Source organism: Empidonax traillii, unplaced genomic scaffold, assembly GCF_003031625.1.
Source record: "Empidonax traillii isolate 1590-97213 ecotype Southwest subspecies unplaced genomic scaffold, ASM303162v1 scaffold1119:size178550, whole genome shotgun sequence".
In the NCBI taxonomy this organism is placed as follows: domain Eukaryota; kingdom Metazoa; phylum Chordata; class Aves; order Passeriformes; family Tyrannidae; genus Empidonax; species Empidonax traillii.
Window position 1 is genome coordinate 104,022 of NW_020956312.1, and position 22,292 is coordinate 126,313.

The 22,292-nt window shown below is 43.1% G+C and overlaps 1 protein-coding gene across 1 annotated transcript; it reads left to right on the forward strand.

Annotated features, from left to right (window-relative positions):
* The first annotated feature begins 1,195 nt into the window (after positions 1–1,195).
* Positions 1,196–21,940, forward strand: GRK7 (G protein-coupled receptor kinase 7). The gene is made up of 4 exons (XM_027905087.1): positions 1,196–3,151; positions 3,864–4,301; positions 16,195–16,466; positions 20,434–21,940. Exons 1-4 carry the CDS (start codon positions 2,549–2,551, stop codon positions 20,774–20,776), a joined length of 1,656 nt encoding a protein of 551 aa, XP_027760888.1. The 5' UTR covers positions 1,196–2,548; the 3' UTR covers positions 20,777–21,940.
* Positions 21,941–22,292: the final 352 nt, after the last annotated feature.

The window sequence follows — 22,292 nt, forward strand, 5'->3', positions numbered from 1 at the left end:
GTGGCAGGAGTCCCTGAGAATTACAGTTGTAGGAGAGTTTTTCCAAAGGTTTGGGTCAAAGGGGTATTGACACAAATGAGGTATTAGGGGAGTTAATGTTGAAATCAAAGCAGCTGATCCTGGTGTGTGTCTGAAGTACCTTGCTGAGCAGTAGTTGAGGTTTGTCTAGAACATAAGGTAATGAATTTTAAGTCCTGCATATTTTGTCTGTGATTTAGGATGAGCTTAGGTCCCATTCTTTCTATCAGCTTTGCACCAGAGAAATGTTCTTTTCCAAATAATTTCCTGATGTTCCATTAGCACAGGTCTTAGTAAGCCCCCGTTTTCAGTTCTGTCATTGTTCACCTCCTGTGCCTGCAAAATAAATCAGTTTTGCTTCTCACCCAAACATACTGTTTTATGCGTAGGTAACACCATCTTAAACAGCTTTTATTAATTAATAGATTAATGCTGAGCTCCTTTTTTTTGCAGTGATTTAATAAATTTAATAAGTCAGCAAGCACATCTAGCTAGAACTTTGTCTCTAAAGTGCCTGGAGTAATGAATATGAGTTGAATGATCATATTCTTTGATTTTGCTTTTCGTGAAATTATGTTCTTTGAGTGAAAGTTCACGTTCCATAGAAAGTAGGAAAGAGTCTACTTATCAGAGTAGAATGGTTTTTGAAGCTGTAAATGTTTGTCTTACACAGGTTCCAGAAACATTGGGTATTCTCTTGATTTGCTTAGACATGAATATATCAGTAGCTGGTGTAAGCTCAGCCTCAGGACCCACCTCCCAGCCATTCGTACTGCTGCTCTTTGACCTTCTGACCCCGCTCAATTTTAGGACCTGAAATGAAAGCTTTGTTACCTCCTTTCTTTCTTTTCTCTACCCAGGATATTACAGGAACGTGTTGCTGCAGGAAAGCCAGCGGGAGAATTCCCCATCCCTTGCTCTGGCTATTTTGGGCGTTGCCCACACTGCACCGTTCAGCCCTTTATGTAAGCAGCCCCTGGCCCTGCCTGCTCTCACCTGGCACAGCTGGGCAGGCTTTCAGCTGCTGTGCCCCGGAGCACCCCTGTTAACGTGCACACACAGCAGCTCACAATGGATGGCCCTCTCAGTCTCACCTGCAAAACACACAGCTGTGAGTTCTGTGTCAAGACAGGATTCATGCTTGTGAAAATAAAATACTGCATGGTAGCACAGTGGCCAAAAGCAGCCAAGGGCTCAGCACTTACTGTGGGGAGTCTGAGAGGTGCCTGTTGTTACTCTTCGTGTTCAGTTTTTGTGATTCAGCTCCTCAGCTTTCTCTAAGACCGGGGAAGAAACTTGACCTTGACCTCAAGAGTGCAGCTTGACCCCAGTGCTACTGGAGGAATCAGGAAACTTCTTTTCTTGTTCCCATAATGCCTTCCTTACGCTTAAAGAAAGTTTTAACAGCCAGATCACCTGACCCCACAGCAGAAGGGGGCTTAGCCTAGTAAGTGCCACACATAATGTTTATTCTTTTGAGGGAAAAAAAATTGCCTCCTGGTAGGCAGCCAGCAAGTGAAGTCAAGTGGAATTTGCCTTCACTTGATTGTAATCAGCTTTGTCCCTTTGTTGATGTCACCTCAGCTATCTGCAGTTACCGTCTTCTCATCCCGACACTTCTCTGTCATAAAGCTCAGCAGAGAAAATAAACTGAGGCCAAAATATGGGAGTGTTCTGGCAAGATTTGGCTGGTCGTGTGAAGTGGTTTTGCTTTTTCTGTGGGTAGGGGATGAAGTCAGAAGTGGACGTTGTTTCGTATGTAGGGATCACTATTTTTAGTTCTTAGCCTGCACCTAATCTGCTCAGACAGAGCAATGCCAGGCATCCGGGCTGGCATGAGCTGTCTGTGGGAGCTCATCACTGGTGCTGAGTATAACCTGAGTTTTGGAAGTGTGGAGGCTCAAACTGTGTGGTGATTTAAAGCTCAACATCTCACGTTCATCTGTGTCAGCTTCTGTTTCAGGCATGGCAGATCTGTGCTGAAAGCTTTTCATAAAGTCAGATCCCAGCATATGGAACTGTGGCTGTGGTGGAGTTCTCTGTCGAGTGAGGGAGATCCAGGGCTGTCCTGACTGTGGCCAAAGTGCTCCTGGGTTGGAGAGAGCATTTACCGCACACCCCTGTCTCAGCATGTTCCCAGCAGCCAGGACAGTGCGAGTGGGGGGAATCTCAGTACATGTAAGCGTTGTCAGGGCCCATTCTGAAAAACACCAGCTGACCCACGTGCACTTGGTGCTGCCAGTGGGAAGGTTTGCCCAGGATGTCATCCCTCAGCTATACATAGCAAACTCAAAGCTCCTTACAGAGAAACCTCTTACCAGTCACTTTCCACAAATGGTGCATATATCTAAAGGTACTTAGTGAAAATCCTTGAGAGGTATTTAATGCAAAAGCAGTTGGTCTCTGGTGTTTTTCAGAAGCCCTCACCACACCAGGGCAGGGAGCAGTGCAGGGCAGCTCCAGCACAGCGCTTGGGCCAGCTCTTCCTTTTGTGTGAAACCGGGCTCTGCCACCCCGAGAGCTCGCCAAGATGTGTGACATGGGGGGGCTCGACAACCTGATTGCCAACACGGCCTACCTGCAGGCCAGGAAGAGCGGGGAGGCAGACACCAAGGAGATGCAAAAGAGACGTAAGAGCCTTTCCCTGCCCAAACTTGACCAGTGCAAAGAGGAGAGAGAGTCCATCGTGGCTGACTACGACAGCATCTGTGAGCAGCAGCCCATCGGCAAGAAATTCTTCCGAGACTTCCTGGAGACGGTGCCAGAGTATTTGGTAGCTAGGGACTTCCTGGATGAGGTGTCAAACTGGGAGCTGGCAGAGGACAATATCAAGAGCAGTACCATGGAGAATATGGTCACCAATTTCCTTAAGGAAGGCTCCAAGAACTATCTGTCTTTCATGAGCTCTGACTTGGTCAGCAAGTGCCAGGCAGCTACCGCAAAAGACTATGAGAATGTCATTCAGCTGGCCAGGGACGAAACCAAAGTCTTCCTTAAAGACAAGCCCTTCCAGGATTTCCAGGCGAGCCCCTTCTATGACAAATTCATCCAATGGAAGGTTTTTGAGAAGCAGCCGGTAACTGATAAATACTTCTATGAGTTCCGAGTGCTGGGCAAAGGTGGCTTTGGAGAGGTAAGAGCTGCACTTTTAAGGATGTGAGTCATCCCTCCCCTTTCAAGACCAGCAGGTGGGTTTGCAAAGAGCAGCGGATTAAGAAATTGTGTAAAGATTTGCAAAACTGCCCCTTCACGTTGCCCGTTTTCCAGGGATTGGGCTGGGTTGTTTGTGCTGTGATGGGGTTAGTGAAGAGCTGCTTTAAAGTTTCTGCATTCTGTATCTATGCTAGTAAAAAACCAGGCTTCTTTACTAAACCTTGCATCACTGTCCATATAGTTAAGTATTAATCTGCTCCTTGGCACCATTGTAGCCTTGCTAGCTCACACACTCCCAGTTAATTCCCAGCTGCAGTGTAGGGAATAGCATGCCCTGTTCCCAAATTACAGCGTGACTGAGGCTACCTTTTTTGAGAGGGTTTAACTGTACAGGTGCAATCTGTATGTGCTGCTTATTCTCTTGATTACACAATGTTGTTCTTGTCCTTGTTCCTTTTCCTAATACGTCTGCTAATGGTGTCCTCAAGAACTTTGCACCAGGTCAACCTGGTTCAGAGCAGAACAGGTTGTACTGATGTTTTTTTTCCCTTATTTTCTCTGCTAATTCACTCTGCCATGGAAGTTAGCATCAGCAGCATCAGTGATTCCCCAGTTTCTGCCTGTTACTACCCTTGATATTCCAGTCCCCGTGTCAGATTCCTTCATTACCTTCCCATATGCATCTTCTCTAGGTCTGTGCCATCCAGGTGAAAAATACCGGCAAGATGTATGCCTGCAAGAAACTGGATAAAAAAAGGTTGAAAAAGAAAAACGGAGAGAAGATGGCACTGCTGGAGAAAGAGATCCTGGAGAAGGTCAACAGCCCTTTCATAGTCACCCTGGCTTATGCCTATGAGAGCAAAACCCACCTGTGTCTCGTCATGAGCCTCATGAATGGAGGGGATCTGAAGTATCACATCTACAACGTGGGAGAACGGGGTTTGGAAATGAAGAGGATCATTTATTACTCGGCTCAGATCACCTGTGGGATTCTGCACCTCCATTCCATCAACATCGTGTACCGGGATATGAAACCGGAAAATGTCCTCCTGGATGATAATGGGAATTGCAGACTGTCTGATCTTGGATTGGCAGTGCAAGTCAAAGAGGGAAAACCCATAACTCAGAGGGTGAGTACAAATTCACTGAACGTGGGAAGGGAAGCTGTTCTATTCTAGGGCCTGATGAGTCCAGGGCTTAGTTCCCCGCAATTTATTCTTTGCTAAAGACCTTACATAGTCATTTCATTCTGAGAGACAGGTTGTAAGAAGATTTGGTTAATTGACTGTCTAGATGCTGCATGTAGTAAAATAACTTACTTTGCACAGAAAGAGGAGAATCAACTTGGCCTGTTGTTTCTCTTGAGTTCTTGAACCAACCATTTTAGGGGGGCAGATGCCTTGTGCCTTGAGCAACCCTGCAAAGTCAAGGGTTTAACCAATGACTTGTTTAATGAGCAGCAGTCAAACATGTGACTCCTTGTATTCCACTTTTGCTCCTGGAAGAGTACAGTTTCTTACACGTTACTCTTAAGTGATTGCACAGCAGGTGTTTGTGGCGCTGCACAATAAACCGTTGCCAACCTTCCTCCTCCCCACAAATTAATTCCTGATAAAGTTAGCGCATCTGACAGTTTGTCTGCACGTGTAGGGAGAGAAAGGTGGATGGCCAGGTGGATTTTGTTGTGTAAATTTGCTTGTGCAGCCCTTAGCTGTGCCTGTGGTCATCCCAAACTCTCCTGGGTTTGTAGTAACGTCAGGAGGTTTACACAAGAAATCTGTAGGGAACTTAACTATGAAAAAGGCCAACTTCCCTCAAGGCATCTGGAGCTTAAAGATAAAAATAATGAGAGAATGTGTCTGAAGCACACTAAGAATATGAAGAAAGAGAGGCAACATTAGAATAACCTGGTCTAGCTGCCTTGTGTTAAACTCCCCAAGTCTCTCACACAAGAAATTCAGTAGAGGGGAGGACCTTCGAGTGGCTTTTTGCCCCACACTTGAAATGCATGTTTTTTGATGTCGATAAATACAGTAATTTTGAAGGATATTTTCTTTTCCTGGTGATTTAGGAAGTTTGTATTATGACTGGCTTTAGTTCTCACTGAAAGAAAAGATGGAAACTGCTGTATGTACAGACAGTAAATAATTATAAAATGGGACTGTGTAGTGGTTTGGATACAAAATGCAGTTTCTCTGGAAGCTAAGGCAGGTTTTTAAGTAGAACTTACATGAAATGGGAATGCTGGTTTGTTTGTGAAGGTTGCATTTCGATCAGTGAACCCAAAGCTATAAACTCATTGCTGTGCAAGTTCCAGATCCATGCAGTCACCACGGGCAGAAAAAATAAAATGTTGTCCAAGGGCAGGTTTTTTCACTTATAAACATATGGGGTTTGGCAGAGGAAAAACTCCAGAATAAAAGAGTGTGTTTAGCAGTGTGTGACCACTTCTGTGGGTATTAGGGTTGAATGTCAAAGCAGTACTGGTCAAGGTGGTTGTTCCTCACCTGTGACAGCCATCAAGCTGTAAATGACTCTTCTTCTGTTGTCCACTGGTTTTAGAAGCTCAATTCACTGCTGTCTGTGTGCTTTTATTGGGGCAAAAGCTGCAGTGAATGGTGTACTGCATGATTGTCATGAGGCACGGGAATTTCTGTTAAAGGCAGCTTTATTAATTCAGAACATTGAAATCAGAAGAGGGAAAAAGAAGGTGGTTTTTTTCATTTTCTGGATCATAACTATGAGTGAGTTAAATCAATAATAATTCCCAGTATCCTTTTGCATTTCTGTAAACTGGTCATCCTTGAATCCTTGGAAAGCTCCTCCTAAAAAACACTGTGTGAGGGTTGGATATTGTTATTATTTAGACTAATGTCATACACAGGAAGACCACAGAACAGCTTTACAAAGTTTGCATTAAGCTTCACCAGGTACCCCTGCAATAAAATAAAAATGGTGCTGTTAAAGTAATTTTTATTCACACTTCTATTGTGACTTAAAACCAGCAGAGAATTTACATCATAGCATGCTTTTTTTAAAAAAAAAAGTGATTTATATAGATCTAGTTTTTTTCACCCAAAAGGGTATGTGGCTCCAAGACAGGTTTATCAAATGAAATCTAATCAGTTCACCATTTTGTGGACACAGTTGTCTGAGTGAAGGGCCTGACGTCATAGAGCTGTTTCTGGATTTTGGATGATGCTCTGCACTGACAATTTAAGGCTTACAGTTTTCAGTCACTAATTAAGGGATATCACTATTGATCTGTAGAATGTAATATATGGATTTATCTGTGTATTCATTTCATTAGAAATTGCAAAAATTACACTGTTTTGATGAATTCTACAAGTTTTGTACTCCTTTCATGGGTGTACAAGCTATTAATGATGAAATTTCTGATGCCTTCAAAGCATAAGAAAAAATTCCCAGCCCCTCAGTTATGAATAAATGCACATCACCCACACATCACCTGGAGGATCCATTAATCCCTTTTCTAAATCTCATTAGGTGATTAGGTTGTCACATGGCACAAGTAATGAGCTGGTTAATGAGTTCCCCTTTTAGACATTTTCTGAGTTTTCAGTGAAGGTGTCTATGAAAATATAACACTTATATGCTGTTCACCAGCCCCATTTTCTTTTTGGGTAGAAAGGGGTTTTTGACTTTTAGATGGGCGACTTCAATGTGGTCTTTTTAAGTGTGTGTTTATGGTGCAGCAAAGGCATTGTGCAACTGGTGATTTAATACTTATGTAAGTGAAGTAGCAGCCTTGGTGTATTCTTTGAGGACTGGCATTACATATCCTCCTTCTGAAAAATAGTTGTGTGCTCTGTACCAATTGCCTGCAGTTATTATAAATATTAATATTTCAGAACCAGTGCTCCTTGCAAAGATCTAGAAATGAGTTGTTCTCAGTTGCTGAAGCATCCAGTGGAAACATCCAGCTTTCCATGTGAATGTCACTTTGAACAAATATAGGCAGTTGTAAGTAATAGGTATAGTAATAAGGACAGAATTTAGAAAACTTAAATTTCACTACACGTGCCAGTTTGTCTTTGTGAAGTGCCAACTGGCTTTGGAATGGAGAAATCACCAAAAAAAAAACCCACACAAGTTTGACTAACAACAGTGTTGGAAATAAAAGCAAGTAGAAGTTAATTGAAAGCTATTTACAATGTGTTTTTTCTTCATCAGACGTGGATTAGGTGGGATCTTCTCAGGACACATACATGTGCCTGTGCAATCTGCCCAGAAATGTGTATGTATTCACACTTACTCAGAGCTCCTCCTGACCCCAATGCAAACAGGAACTCTTTCCCAGTGGTAATACAATTATTCAGGATTTTAAGAAATCCCATGATCTCACACAAATGTGCCTGTAGCGTCTCATCTGATGTGTGGGTCGTTCTGTGCACAAAACTGGCTTGTATCTGAAAATGATGCCTTTGAAAATGTTGATGTTCTCTGTCTTATATAACTGAGACAGAGAACCAGGAGGAACTGAGAGCCTGCAAAGGGGGCTTTTTATAGACAGGTGTTTTATCTGTTTATGTGCCCGATTGACTCTTGAACTAGTTTATTTTATATATGACAGAAATGAGGAGCCTCCATCCCAAGTTTCTCCACTTGAACAGTTTGACCTGTCCCCTTTTTATTGAAGTCTCTGCAGCTTTTTCTCGTACTACTCAAAACTCACTTCTTGTGTGTGAGTCAAACGCTCCTGTCCTTGTCCAAAAAAGGAATGCTTCTTAATTAGACCTTAATGAAACCTGAGAATGGTTGTGAGGGAAGTCAGTTTGTTCATCCTCTTCACACTGAAATACAGAGGACCCAATTCCATTTTTCCAGAAGTCAGTGTGTGTTTGCCGTTAATTTTGGGAAGAACTCTCTGCCCTCACTGGGTATGGCTTTTGTGCAAGACAACTGTGGCATGTAAATTGTGAAGGACTTTTGTGCAGATGCGTGTGAGCCAGGGAGCTTAAATATTGACATGATAACTGCGGAAAAATAACACAAACATATTTTTGTGGTATTTGTAAAAGTGCATTCACAGCTTCAGAGGTTTCAGGCTTCTTCGCAGTTTTCCTGTGCTATGTTTTATATATTTGAAGGACATCATAATATTTTTATAGGAAAAACATGTTTTGGTTAAAATCTTACTCAAAACGTCCTTTTGCCCTCCTGTATGTTTGTTTATTATAAGATTCTATTTCTTAGGAAAACAGAAGAAAATCTATTTAGATGTTCCTGAAACTTGCAGTTTAATTTCAAGGCAGTTGAGAAGCGGGAGGAGGGTTTAGACTTGTGAAATAAAAAATAACTCAGCAAGCTATTCGGCAGTTGACCTCTGTCCATTATCACGTGGCATTCTTATTGGATAAGATTCTGTACAAATTCGCTCTTCCCTTGCACTTTGAAAAATGACAGCTCCTTTGTTCAGAATTAGAGGGACTCGCTGCTGTTTCGCAGTTTCAAACCCACCGTTCTGCTTATGAATTTTTAAGTAGGACATGCAAGGTTGGTGCTTTTGCTAGCAAAACTTTGTTCTTAAAAATGTTGTCAGTCACAGTTGTTTTGAACTGCATCACCATGATGGGTGTTTCAGGTTTTTTTTAATCTCTGAAACGTGCACTTTGCAGAACGTAGCCTTATCCACACAGGTCTGTGGGGCCAGCTGGGAGCTGGCAGAAGTGCTCGCCAAGCCCCTTCCCATCATTTACCAGTTGTCCTGAAAAACCAGGGAGGTCCCTGGACTCAAAATGAGGACTCATTCTGGCTGGACATGAGCAATTGTGGTGTCCATCCACAGGACAGGCCAGAAGGAGCATCCAGGGAGCTGCAGACCTGTCAGCCTGACCTCGGTGCTAGAGAAGGTCACAGAGCAGATCTTCTTGAGGGCTGGCACACAGCACACACCACACAACCAGGGGATCAGGCCCAGCCAGCACAGGGTTGTGAATGGCAGGTCCTGCCTGGCCGTCCTGATCTCCTTCTGAGACAGGGTCACCCGCTCTGTGGATGAGGGGAAGGCTGTGGATGTGCCTGCCTGGACTGGGGGAAGTTCTTTGTCCCTGTTTCCCACAGCATTCTCCTGGAGAAGCTCGTGGCTTGGATGGCTGTGCTGTTCCCTGGGCCCAGGGAGTGGCAGTGGGTGGAATTACAGCTGGGGCCAGACACCAGCAGGGCTCTCCAGAGCTCGGTCCTGGGGCCAGCCCTGTTTGATATGTCCCTCAGTGAGCTGGGTAAGGGGATTGAGTGCCCCCTTAGCAGGTTCCCAGAGGACAGCAGGTGGGGTGGAATGTGGATCTGCTGGAGGGGAGGAAGGCTCTGCAGAGGGACAGGACAGGCTGGGTCGATGGGCCCAGGCCAGTTGTGCAGGGTTCAGTGAGGTGAAGTGCTGGTTCCTGCCCTTGGATCCAACCCCCTGCAGTGCTACAGGCTGGGAGAGGAGCGGCTGGAAAGCCACCCAGGGGGAAAAGGGAGTCATTGGCCAACATCTGGCTGAACATGAGCCTAAAGGATTGCCAAGTGTTGGAAGAGGCTGCCCAGGGAAGTGGTGGAATCACCATTCCACCACTAAAGGTCTTGGAAAGACGTTCTGCCTCCTGCAGTTTTGGAGGTGGCAGGAAGGATCCTAAAGTCATTTAAAATTTTGAGAATGCAATGTGGCCCGTGAGATGCTTTTCCTACACATGGCACGCCACTCATGCAACACTTTTTCTGGCTGGGAAAGACAGTGGAGCCCTTCATGATGTAGCATCAGGTGTCTTTTCATGACTTTTAACATTGTTCCTGGTTCAGTTTAATCTCACAATAAATGCTATAGCATTATCTATAAAAATAGTGTACATTCTGAAATGATCTCTGGTAAATCATCTAGGGTGCCACTTGTTGACTCACCGTCATCAAAGATGTTTTTGTTTCATTGGATAAGAAATGCAGCAGTTGGCTGACAGTGAAATTCTTTGAACTTCTGATTTGCCAGCTTTGAGCAGAAGCAGTTCTGCATGAACAGTAAGCCGGGAGATGGTGAATGCTTCTGTTCTTACTGGAGCACGTGACATCCCACTTACTGTCATGAGTAGTTTCGGTTAACAAACATATAATTACTTCATTTTTTGAAGACAAAATGCTGGAATTACAGACACATGGCGGTGAAAACTGTGGGTTTGGGTTAAAATCCGTTAGTGAAAGGTGGCAGGTGGGTGGTTCTCAACACAGGACCCTCCTGCAAAAGGTCTTGTAGTGTCTTAAGAATTTATCTACTTCAGGGAGAGAGGGGACAATTGATATAAAACAAATTTGTTGAGGGAAACCATTTCTGTCTCTGGAAGCCCTTAAACTGCAAGTAGTTGGAGTCCAGGAAGGTGTTGGAGGTGTCTCAGTGTAACTCAGTGTACACACCAGGTTCTTACAGACTTCCCTATACATCCATTTTTTTCTCCCTTATTAACAGTATTTATGGACTGTTCTGTGGTCATTAAATAATGAAACCATAAACATCTCGGAAGTATTGTTATTCCCGCATTCTAGACTGGAAATGTTCAGGAGAAATTTAAAAGGAAATTCAAGGGAAAATCATGTTAGAGGAAGACTAGAGAACCCTTATTGTTCCTGAATTCTGACTGTGTGGTTTTGAGTCTGTACCAGGTGTTCTGCTTGTCCAAAATCCTCCACCCCTATAATGTCCGATTGCTTCCCTATCTATGAACGTGTATTTTCCTGATGACACTTCCCCAGGGTGGGAATGTCAGCAGGTTCTACCTCCAGGAGGGATCTGAGGCAGAGATTTATGTTGAGATCGCACAGAAGAAACCGGGAAGATGCTCTGGAATCCCAAGTTAAAATTGGTGCCCGGTTACTGAACTGCCCTCTCTCACGCCATTTATTCCTTTGACTTGCACAGACTGTGAATCTAAACTGAAAAACATGCTAAACATGCAGTACCTGTGCCTGTTTCTGTGTGTGGTTTTTATTTTTTTAAAGCAGGCAGCTTTCCCTATGAAAATGATGTTCCTGTGGGAAAACAAAAAAAGTTTGATCTTGGAACTTGTGTAAGCACGTGGGATTCAGTGGCTTCTAAGCTCCTGTACAGCCTTTCTCATTATCTGTTCCTGGTATCCTGAATGGTTCCTTGTGTTCTTCAGGCTCAGCAGCCCATCAGTTTATGATGCACCATCCCAAAGGAAGGTCCTTCCCTTTGCTAAGCGTTAAAAATACGCCAAAATCTTTGTTCTGTGAGACTTTCCAGAATACTTTTTGGTCTCTTTTTTATCTTCTTTTGGAGGTTAGTTGCCTGTTAATTTGATCAGCGGGTTTCTTGTTGCTGTATGAGCATGTGGTGAGACACTGTGGAGTGACTGCAGTTCTGTGGGACTCGTTTCAATGACGCTCCTTCCTCCTCACAGTGGCTCTTGGGAGAGGAATTGGGATGGCAGAGTGAGTGACAGAGGCAGATGAGTGTTTGTTCTCCACATCCAGGGCCTGTTGGCCTGTGTGCAGAGAGCAGAACTGTGTGGTGTGTTCCTGCATTCCTGCAGGGTCTGTTAAGGCCACTGCTGGAGGAGTGGAGGAACAGCTGGACCAGAGAACAAAGCAGGCAGTGGCACCCCTTGGAGGAAGGAAGGAGCGAGCCCCAGGAAACAGCTGATAGAGCTAAACTCAGCTTGTTTTTTTTCCTCTCTTCAACAGTTCTTGTGCCATGGCAAACAAAAGATGGACGTTCTGATTTGCTTTACTGTTTGGTTTGTGATATCAATCGAGTTTGTTTTGCAGGGATCTGTGGGAAAAGGTAGAGAGCTCTAAACCCTGTTGCTCCTCCTTTGCCCGTTTCTGTGCTGCTGAAAGCTCCAGAGAGTTGTGTTTCTGGCCCTGCATCTTCTGGCAGGTGGATCAGGGTGCTGGTGGAGGGACAGCAGTGAGTGAGGATGTGAGGATGTGGCAGTGGGTGTGGGCACAGCTCGCAGCTGGGAGTGCCCAGAACCCGCTGGCTGCACTGGGAGCTGAGTGCACTTGGGGTTTCACAGGATCACATCTCGGATTGCTAAAAGATCATCATTATGTGACCTTTTAAAAATGTATGCAGGGTCGCATTTCACAGCAGAAACGTTGGTATACTTTCAGATGAGTCATTTCTACTGTGCCCTGTCAAACCACACTGAAAGCAGCAATTCCACTCAACAGAACTTCACTAATGTATCCAAGGGCAACGTTTGGTCATTGCTTTTTAGAGGATTATTGAAAAATTGTATTTTGTGTTGTTCTCAAGATAGTGAAATAAAGGGAGAAGGAGATTTGTGAACCCTTTTCAAAAGCAAGTCAATTAAAATTTAATTGACTGAAAGCTAATGACTATTTTCATATTTCAAACAGCATGTGCAAGTAAGGCACCCTGCTCATCATCACAAACGACAGCATTAAATGGAGAGCAGGCAAAAAATAGCAAGTGTTATCCTGAGTATGCTTCCAAAAGTTGTGTGCCTCTGCAATGGCATATGATTTCTGCCTCCTGTAAAAAGTTGGGATAATGTAACATTCCTTGTCTTTGCGTGTTTATCTCTGTGAGATCACTTGAGCAGTCAACACGTGCTCAAATGGTTCCTTGCCTCGCCAGGAATTCTACAGGAAAGAGGAAAATAATGTGCCTGGTCTTAATCTCAGTCAAAACCCAGTGGACATCCTAGTTGGGTAGAGCTGACAACAAGGGAATTGAGTGTGGGGGTTTTATTTTTCCTGCTTCCATTAAAAGAGTGAAATTTATCCATATAAAATAAGGCCTCGTATGAAAAAGTGGGTTTCAGTTAATATACAGCTTCTGAATTTACTGATATATAACATTGAATTAGAACACCTGTAGAATCATACAAACCTAGTGATTTTTTGTGTGAGAGACATACCAGTGTCCCATACTCAGAGTTATCCATTCTGAGGCATGGTTAGATAATTCTAACTAAATTAAATACTCACTACCAGCCCATGGGAAAGAGACCCCTTCTCAAAAATAATGCATTTATCTTTTCTGGTAGCTTTTAATTCCTTTTTTCCTGCCTTTTTTTTTTTCCTTTTTGCATTTGAGTATATATATATTTATTTATTCCTTGGCCTGCTAAGAGTAATTTAACTCATTACTTTAATGACTTCGCCCTGGGAATCAGTGGATAAGTTTCCCACCTAATACACTATATTTTGTTGCTCAAATCTCACTGCCAGTGAGCTAGTACAGTTTAAAAACTCCCTTCACAAAGCTGTTTCACCTCCTTACATGAACCTCTCCTGAATCACTGAGGCTTTCCTGTTGCCACAGGATCTCTTTTCCTTGGAAGATGATCTGATCCTGGACATCTTGTTCTCCATAATGATGAGTGTGGGGATGTTGGGTTTTAGCTTTCCTCTAATGCTGTCTCCTCTTAAAGCAGAATTAAATCTCCATTGGAAAGATTCTTCCAGTTCCAGAGGCTGAATATTTCCTTTTTTGTCTTCCCTAATACAACAAATGCCTGTGGCTTCAGCATCTTTCTTCCCAAATGATTTTGTTGAAGTTACACTTATGTAGAAATAAGGTAGAAAAGACTAAAATTGATGCTGTTCTCCTCCTTTCTTCAAATATGTGTTTGGATAAAGATAGCAGAGATTTCTGGATTTCTTCCCCCTCCTTGTTTTGCATTTCTTATCTCTTCAGCACCACTGCTGACTCCTTGGGAAATGCATTTGCTTCTGCTATAAAATAGCGGTGTTTTAGTGGGGTATGAGTCTCAGGGGTTATGAAATTGGGTTTAGATTCCTGCTTCTCAGCCTGTCCCTTCATTGTGAATAGCAGGAAAGCTTCAGGACTGGCAGAGATTTGTTTTCAGATCCAATTTTGGATAACATTCCGGATTTCTGCCTTTTCCATGTCAGATGTATCCAGGTCCTGGATGATGATGCTAACTTGCAGCAAAGTAATGCCTTATCAGAAGGACCATGCTGTGCTGTCAGGGCACATTTTGATGATAATATGACTCATCAATTTTTCAGGGCATTAGTGCCCCAGCTTCACCTCAGTAAAAATAAGAGTGGTTATTGCTTCCCAGAAGGAGGGAAAAAAAAAATATTCCAGAAGCCTCTTTAGAGCTGTGTTCACCAATCCACAAGGAGCTCTGTGTGCATCCTTTTGTACCAAAACCTCTCCACTGCTTTCAGCCTCTTCTCTGCCTTCCAGGTTCTTCTGGTGCCAGAGGGATCTGGAGTCTGTGCTCCGTGTTTGGGCACTTGTCCCCTTTTCTGAATAGAGCAGTAATCATACCTAAAGATGCAATCCTGTCAGGGTATCTCTCAATATTAACTTTTACACGGAGAAAGTCAGTGTAAGCAGTATAAATTGCCTGGGGGATGATGTCAGCTGCTGCTGCAGTGCCTAAACTTCTGTGGCTTTAGTGACGTGGGCACCAGTTTTCTTTTAACCTTTTTGTTTTGCTCTCAACCTGGCTGATATTTTTGTTTGACTCATTCCTGTTTTTCAGTGAAATGGAGGATTTTGCTCTATATCCCTAAAAGTAAAATAAAGAAAGTACAAAGAGGAAAACCAAACTGGGTTTAATTTTCTGTCCATTAAGGTTATGTTTTAATTGATGCTAACATGTTCCCTCCTGCACACGTTGTTTACAGTAGAGTCCATCTCATAATGTGTCGTGACACGAGCTAAAGTTTATAGGGAGGTGTGACTTGGAAATATTGTCCCTATATTTGCAAAAGATGGAGGAGTTACCCCAACCCCATAAACCAAAATTTATCTGATGAGCTGTGCTTTTTGTGAGTACAATTTGCCCAAATGAGCTCAAGTTTAAGTTACCTTTTTCTAACTGTTTTGCTTTGGGATGAATCTCGGTCACTGCTTGTATTCTGGTAGCTGTAATAATGACAGTCTCCAATAACCTTTAGTGGGATTTTGCACAAACAAAATTACAGTTTTTAAATTGTAATCCCGGTAACATGTCAGTCCCAGTATTTAAAACAGATAAGAGAGGTTCAGGCAGCTTCTGACATAGCTGCCAGTGCTGGCCGAGTGTGGTAAATCCAAAATCAGGAGCAGCAGCGAGTGCTGGGTCAGCCGAGGGAAGGCTGGACGATGGCAGTCTCACGTCCTCAGCCCTGTGCTGGAGCAGCAGAGAGCACATGGAGAGCCTGATCCCCTCAGCTCCCTCCCAGGTGAACCAGCTCCCCAGGGACACAGGCAGCAGGAGCTATTTGGGACACTGCAGCCTGTCCCCCAGGGGGGATATGCCAGGCTGGGAAGGAAGGAGGCAGATTGCCCTCCCAGACTGCCCTCCCAGAGCCGTCACTGCACAGCCTTTATTCTGACAGCTGGTTCCAGTCAGGAAATACAAACTCATCTTTCACCCCAATGAGTGTCATTTATGATTTATAATGTATAGGTTTACTTTCTTACAGCGGTTTTAGGAGTTTTTCTTGGCCCTTGGTGGTAGAACTTCCATCCAGACCCCAAGAGGGAGGTGAGTGAGAACTTCCTCAGGCAGCTCAGTTACCAGTTCAAGGAGAGTTTTCTCACTGGCAGCAAACCCCTGTGTTGGACCAGTTATAACCATTGAGTGGGGTGGAATCAGTGATTGTTTTGCCTTATTTTTGTCTTTTTTTAAAAAATCTTTTCAAATTGATTGCTACTTGTGTTTGCAGGACAAAGCTAACAACGCTATCTTCAACAGAAAAAAAAAATAATATGGAAGAGGAAAGCAAGATGGACATGAATTTAAAAATAAACCACTTCTAGGTGGAAATTGCACAGACATTTCATTTTTAAAAGCATATTTTCCCATATGCCAAGATGTTTAAAGGCAGATACAGTCCATATGCTAACGCAGTTACACATCCCGCTTTCCAGATGAAAAGAAGTCAATCATGCAGAGTTTCTAGATACAAAATCTATCAGTAGTATTACCAATATTTGGGAAAATTATAGACTGCTGTGTTTAGCTGTATGCATTCCATCAGTGCCATTGTGAGGTAAATGTGTCTGTGTGTTTGCCACAGGCCGGCACAAACGGTTACATGGCTCCAGAAATCCTGAAGGAGGAGGACTACAGCTACCCCGTGGACTGGTTCGCTATGGGCTGCTCCATTTACGAGATGATTGCTGGGAGAACACCCTTCAAGGATTTCAAGGAGAAGGTCAATAAGGACGAGGTTAGAAGGAGAACTCTGGAAGATGAGGTGAAATTTGAACACGCCGGCTTCACGGAGGAAGCGAAAGACATCTGCCGGCTGTTTTTGGCCAAGAAAAAGGAGGACCGTTTAGGAAGCAGGTATGCCTTGTCAGACTCAGGGAAATGCAGATTAAAGCTGCAAACAACATCATTATTTACACATTACACACAATGGGTTACACCTGCACTTTCTGCAGAGTACTGAATTTTCCCTTTCATTTCTTCTTTAGGAAGAGGGAGGTGGAAAGTTTTGCAGATCATACGGAAATAAGGAATGTTGTTGCAATAGTGTGGTTATCTATCCTCACTTCAGACAACTTACAGGAGTTCCCTTCTGTTATTTTCTGTGTTAGACTCTGTATAGTTTTGGGGAGAAGGGGGCAACCCCTTTTTCCTGCACATTCTTTCCTAAAGGTAAATGATATTCCAGTAGAAAGCTGCATCTGTGCTGGTGCAGACCGGGTGCACAGACTCAGGCTGTTATCACTTACTGGAATGGTGTGGGCACAAATCCAAATCTGCAATGTGGATTCTCTTCCCTGCAGATATCTGACTTGCAAGGCTGCGTCACTGGCTCCTTGCTGAACAGACCTTAACCCCTCTGCTTTGCTCAGCTGCTTTAAAAAACTCTCAGACAGATTCTGGTCTTCCTGACTCATCCCAGGGAGAAAAAGGAGGAAAAAAAAAAATCTTTGGCACAAATGCCTATAAAGCAAAATGTTTCTGGGGACTTTACAGGTGGCTTTGGGTTGGTGGAGACTGATGGATGTGTCCCTGACTTAGAAATGTCAAGGAACTGTTCAATAAGAAGAAAACTGCAAAGCTAAACACTGTAGTGTGTGACTTGTCTGTCTCTGATGCCTCTGAGGTGTGTTGGTGTGTGTGTATGTAAATTATTTAGTGCATTTGCAAGGAGGCGGATTGTGGATTTACATTTGCAATATAATAAAAATGTAAAACATTAATAGGAAACTGATAGTAGCTATCTTTAGAGTACCCTACAATTTGAGTCATCTATGAATACAAATATACGTATCAGGTGCTTTTCCAGTCTAATGGTGGAACAGACAAAGGATCTTAATGAAAATGCATAGACTTCTAAATTTATATTTCACAACAATGTGGACCAGTTTTTCAAAATGCTTCAAAAGGCGAACATTTATCTGAAAGAATTTACTCTAATAAAAGATAATATTAATACACATATCTTTAATATTCTAGTGCTAAATGAAGACAGCTGTTCTTTGTGCCTAACGAATTTTCCCAACAACTATGCAAGGCAGCAAAAAAAAGTTATTTTCAACAGCACATAGAGTATGTTTGATACAAAATCTGCATTATTTGTTAACACGAAAACATTTAGAGCGTTCTAACTTACAAGTCAGCACACTTGCAGACATTCAGACTTACAGCATTTCGTGGATTGAACAAATTTCAGAGTAGGAGGAAATGAATTGAGAGATTCTGAGTGACTTGGTCAAGTTCATTCAGCAAGTCTGAAGCAAAACCAGCAACAAATGATTCACTTCCTGTAACCACATCCCCTGTGCCAAGGGAATCATTTACCATCATTCTCTGCTTCTTGTTCCATTCCTTCTCAGCAAGGGGAGCAATGGGCACAAAAAGGTAATTGCACATATTATTTTGAATTTTCTGCTGTTTATCCTTAGGATATCCTTACTCTAATGTGCCATAATTAGAGAAGGAAAGCAATGGGATGTATTCCCTTCCTGGGCACTGTAGAGAATAAAAGCCTGCATGTACCTCTTAAACAGGGCAGTACTATTCAGGACAGCTCATCCTTTTGTGGAGATTAGTACTGTAATTCTTCTAAGGACAACAAGAGCTTGGGTTATCTACAGAAGTGCCTGTTGCATAAGTTAAAGCTGCTCAAAGACAGCTTTACTTTGTACACCTGACCTTTTAAAACACTCCTCTCTTGAAGGTTCCATTTCCCCAGGAAAGATGGAACCCCTCTTCTCCACTCGAGCTTTTTGGCATTGACATCTCAAATCCCAAACCTGTGAAGTGATTTTTTTAATTTTTTTTTTTTTTTTTTTCAATGGAAGAACACAGAATTGCCCAACTTCATGTGAGTTGGTTTGCTCTTCCTGGTAAAGTTACGTAAAAAGGCAGTTCACAGAGGAAGAGCTTAAGTTCACCTCCAGCTACTTTGGAAGATGCCTCAGTTCCAGCAGATGGCATTCACGTAGCTTTCCATTTTGTAACTTTTTTATGGTTTCAGGAGGAGGAACACTGCAGCAATCCATTTTGGAGCCTCCACCAGCTCCTGGTGCCGTTTGGTTTGTGTTACAGAAAGGAAAAGCGAAATAAAGAGGAATTTCTGTGAGTGCACCTGGCCAGTGGAATGTCAGTGCTCTTGGCCCACGAGTGTGCCAGGACATGAGTTAATGTGAGCAGCAGCTCTAATGCACTGCAGGCTCCCAGTGAATGTGTAAAGAAGCCATGGCAGGCTGCTCAGGTGCTCGATATCATTCGCTGGGGAAGTTAGGAGATGATTTTGCAGCACATATATATGCAGAAGTCCTGATCCCTGCGGGCCCAATCTGTATGATTGTGTTCATATGCCCCTTTGGGGTTGAAAATACAGCAGGGGGGCTGAAAAGGGCAGCTGGTGGTTCCATCCTGGCCATGCCTGGACAGCAGCAAGGGAGGAACAGGCAGGAGCAGCAAGCTGGACAAGCTGTTCTGAGGGAAAAGTATCGAGGCCTTAAAAAAGGAAGGTTTTTCCATAGTCACACAAATCTTCTGCTTCTGTGTGGTGCTTCTGCACACTTGCAAAGACTTGCCAAATGTTTGTATTATATTTTCTTCACAGAACATTGTCTAGAAATACGTGAGGGCTTCCACTTCGCTCAGTGTGATTTTTGTAAGGAAGTGGGAAAAGCAAAAAGCAATGTCTTAGGAACTGCCACTTTCTGAGGGCAAAACCCAGACAAATTTGGTTTTCCTGTGTTCCTGTTTTCAAGAGCGGTGCATTCATAAATACATCAAATAAAAAGAATGCACAGGTGTGGAAAATACAGTGCTCCTCTCTGCTCCTCCTTCCTCTAGAATTCAAAACTCAGCCTTGGCACACCTTGACACTACAGGCACAGTTCAAAAGCTGTGGTTTTTGGTCGTACTTTAGTGAGACACAGTTGAGGCTCAGATGGTTCTTAACGTCACCATAACCCACAAGTCTCTCTGTGGATCTCCAGTGAAAAAATTCAAGTGTTTTTCTTACAGCTGAAGTTCTCCCTGAGGTCTGCAGATGTTGTTCCTAAGATGTATTTAACTTCTGCATTTACAGTTATTTAGTCCTCTCTTGGTTTTATTATTAGGTATTTACAGTATTAATAAAGGATTGTGTTTGTGACAGTGGCACACATACTTTTGTTAATGTCATAATTTGTGAATCTCTTGCCTAAAAAAAAAAAATCTTTGTTCATTTATAAGAGTATTTATTTTGAATGAACAGAGTCACTAAAAGCAGGAGTGTTTGTTTGAGTGATATAACTGAGTTTTATGATGTAAATGAGTAGTTGCTTTGAATTAAGATAAACCCAGCAATGTCACTTGTCACCAGTTTCCTGTGGTTACTCAGATATATCAGTCTCCAGATACATTAACCCAAGGTACCCCAATCTAGAGTTTAATGGATATTCTTACCCAGGATTAGAGGACAGATATTCTTATCCTGGTTAGCACAGAGCCAGTTGTTGGACAGTAAATCCCAGAGTCCCCCTCAGCCTGTTGTGTGGGAATGCACCTTTGGATGGGGGTGTCCCAGAAGCAGCTCTGCAGCTCCTGCCTGGCACCTTGCCCAGCCCGGTTTACCCTGGGAGGTGGAGCGGTGAGTAATGGGATCAGAATGTTTTCTGCTTCCCAGCTTTGCTTACATTGTGCAATGCAGTGTTCTTTGGTCAGGAAAAGAGGAATTGTGTTACATTACATACATCCATCTCCTTATTTTAAACCACTGTCATGTGTAAAACACAGACACACCCGCACCTCTCTGGGAGCAAAACATCCTGCCCATTAACCACCTTCTGCTTTGTTGCAGAAATGCCGACGACGACCCGAGGAAACACAATTTCTTCAAAACCATCAATTTCCACAGGCTAGAGGCAAACCTCATCGACCCTCCCTTCGTGCCAGACCCGTCAGTCGTCTATGCCAAAGATATCGGAGACATTGCTGACTTCTCTGAGGTGCGAGGCATCGAGTTCGACGACAAAGACAAGAAGTTCTTCAAGAGGTTTGCGACGGGGGCCGTCCCCATCCCCTGGCAGGAGGAGATCATCGAGACGGGACTGTTCGACGAACTCAACGATCCCAACAGGGTCGAGTCGGGCGGTTACGCCAACGGAGGGGAGGCCAAGTCAGGAGTCTGTTTGTTGTTGTAAATACCTTGTCGCCCCCAAAGAGAGTAGAAACCACCTCTGAACTGCCCGTGCTCTGGCACCGTTCAGAGCCTCAGTGCAGCTGTTTGAGGAGAGCCAAGCAGGGGGATGTGACATTGGCAGGCCGGGTAGGACGATGAGCTCTGTAGACTGGGTTATTCCCCTCTGTTCTGACAGAGGAGATGATATTTTTGTGCTCTGGGAGATGTATCGAATGAAGAACCGTTATTTCTCCGAGAAACTTAGAGTAGAAATCCTGAAATACAAAAAGCAATGAGAGAGTGAGGAGGCAACAGCTTTTGAGAATGACTGGTTACCGTTTTGAATACAGTGATTTGTTGGTTTTCTTTCTCTTTGCTTGTTACTTCTACCAACATTCCCTCAGTCCACAGTTTCCAGGAAGGATTTTTTAATTTTCGAGTAATATCCTCAGTTAGACAGTGGAGCTCATGTACCATGTCAAAATTTGGATCCTGTTGGTTAGCCAGTCTGTCTGTTGTTTTCCTAAGTCCTGTTAGTTTTTGGATGATTTGATTGTAATATGTTCAGATTGTCATAAAATATAAAGAAAGCTCTATCATTAGGAAATAAGAACTATTTTCAAAGTTGATTTTAATGAAGTGAAGATGAGATTGCACCAAATCTAATGGAATAAAGCATTTATTTATTATTATTAAGTGTATTCTTTCAAGTGATAATACCATACACAAAGAAAACATATTTGTAAGTACACATTCTCTTTGACAGCTTTAAACTTAATCAGGTTTCCTGATAATTCTTCTGTATATTAGTGATAAATTAAGCTACAGATAGACCAAAGCAATATGTTATTGGCTTTTTACAAGACATTTATTTCAGTGCAATACAGGTTTTACTTCAGTAAATGCGTTATCCTGTTAAGTGCTGTAATGGTGGAAAGGTTATGTATGCAAGTTGAAACTATCTTCAAACGTTTATTGATTCTCATGCAAATTTTGATGTGTTTTTATTTTTCAATTCTATGACAACCTGAATTGAATTAATTGGAAACATTTCGGTCAATACTTGCTCCTGGAGAAGTGTGTCACTCACGAGAGGCCTCCTGCTGATCTTCTGTGGTAAGAAAGTAGGCAGCAGTTTGTTTGCACAGCTTTTAAACTGATCCTGCATGCTGCTTGTGTCATCCAGCCAGCCACAACTGCCAGTGACTGCAGTGGAAGCTGAAGCTGCTCCGTTCCTTGGACTCCTGGAGGTTGTTGATGCCCCATTCTCTCTTCTCCACGTGGAAACCCCTCCTGACCTCAAAGACTCCCGTTACAGAGGCTTTGGGATTGAACCCACCTGTCTGTTTTAGAAGAGGAAAACCAGTAGATGTGATGTCTTCCATAGTCAGGTCTGTCCTGGGCATAGCTTTAGTGTTTATTTACAATCCAACAGCTCATCCCAAACATTGCAGTGAACAAAAACTCCTTGGTTGTAAATACTTTAAGTGATTCAGTCACAGCTAAGCGATACATTGGTAATACATTATGTTGTTCTA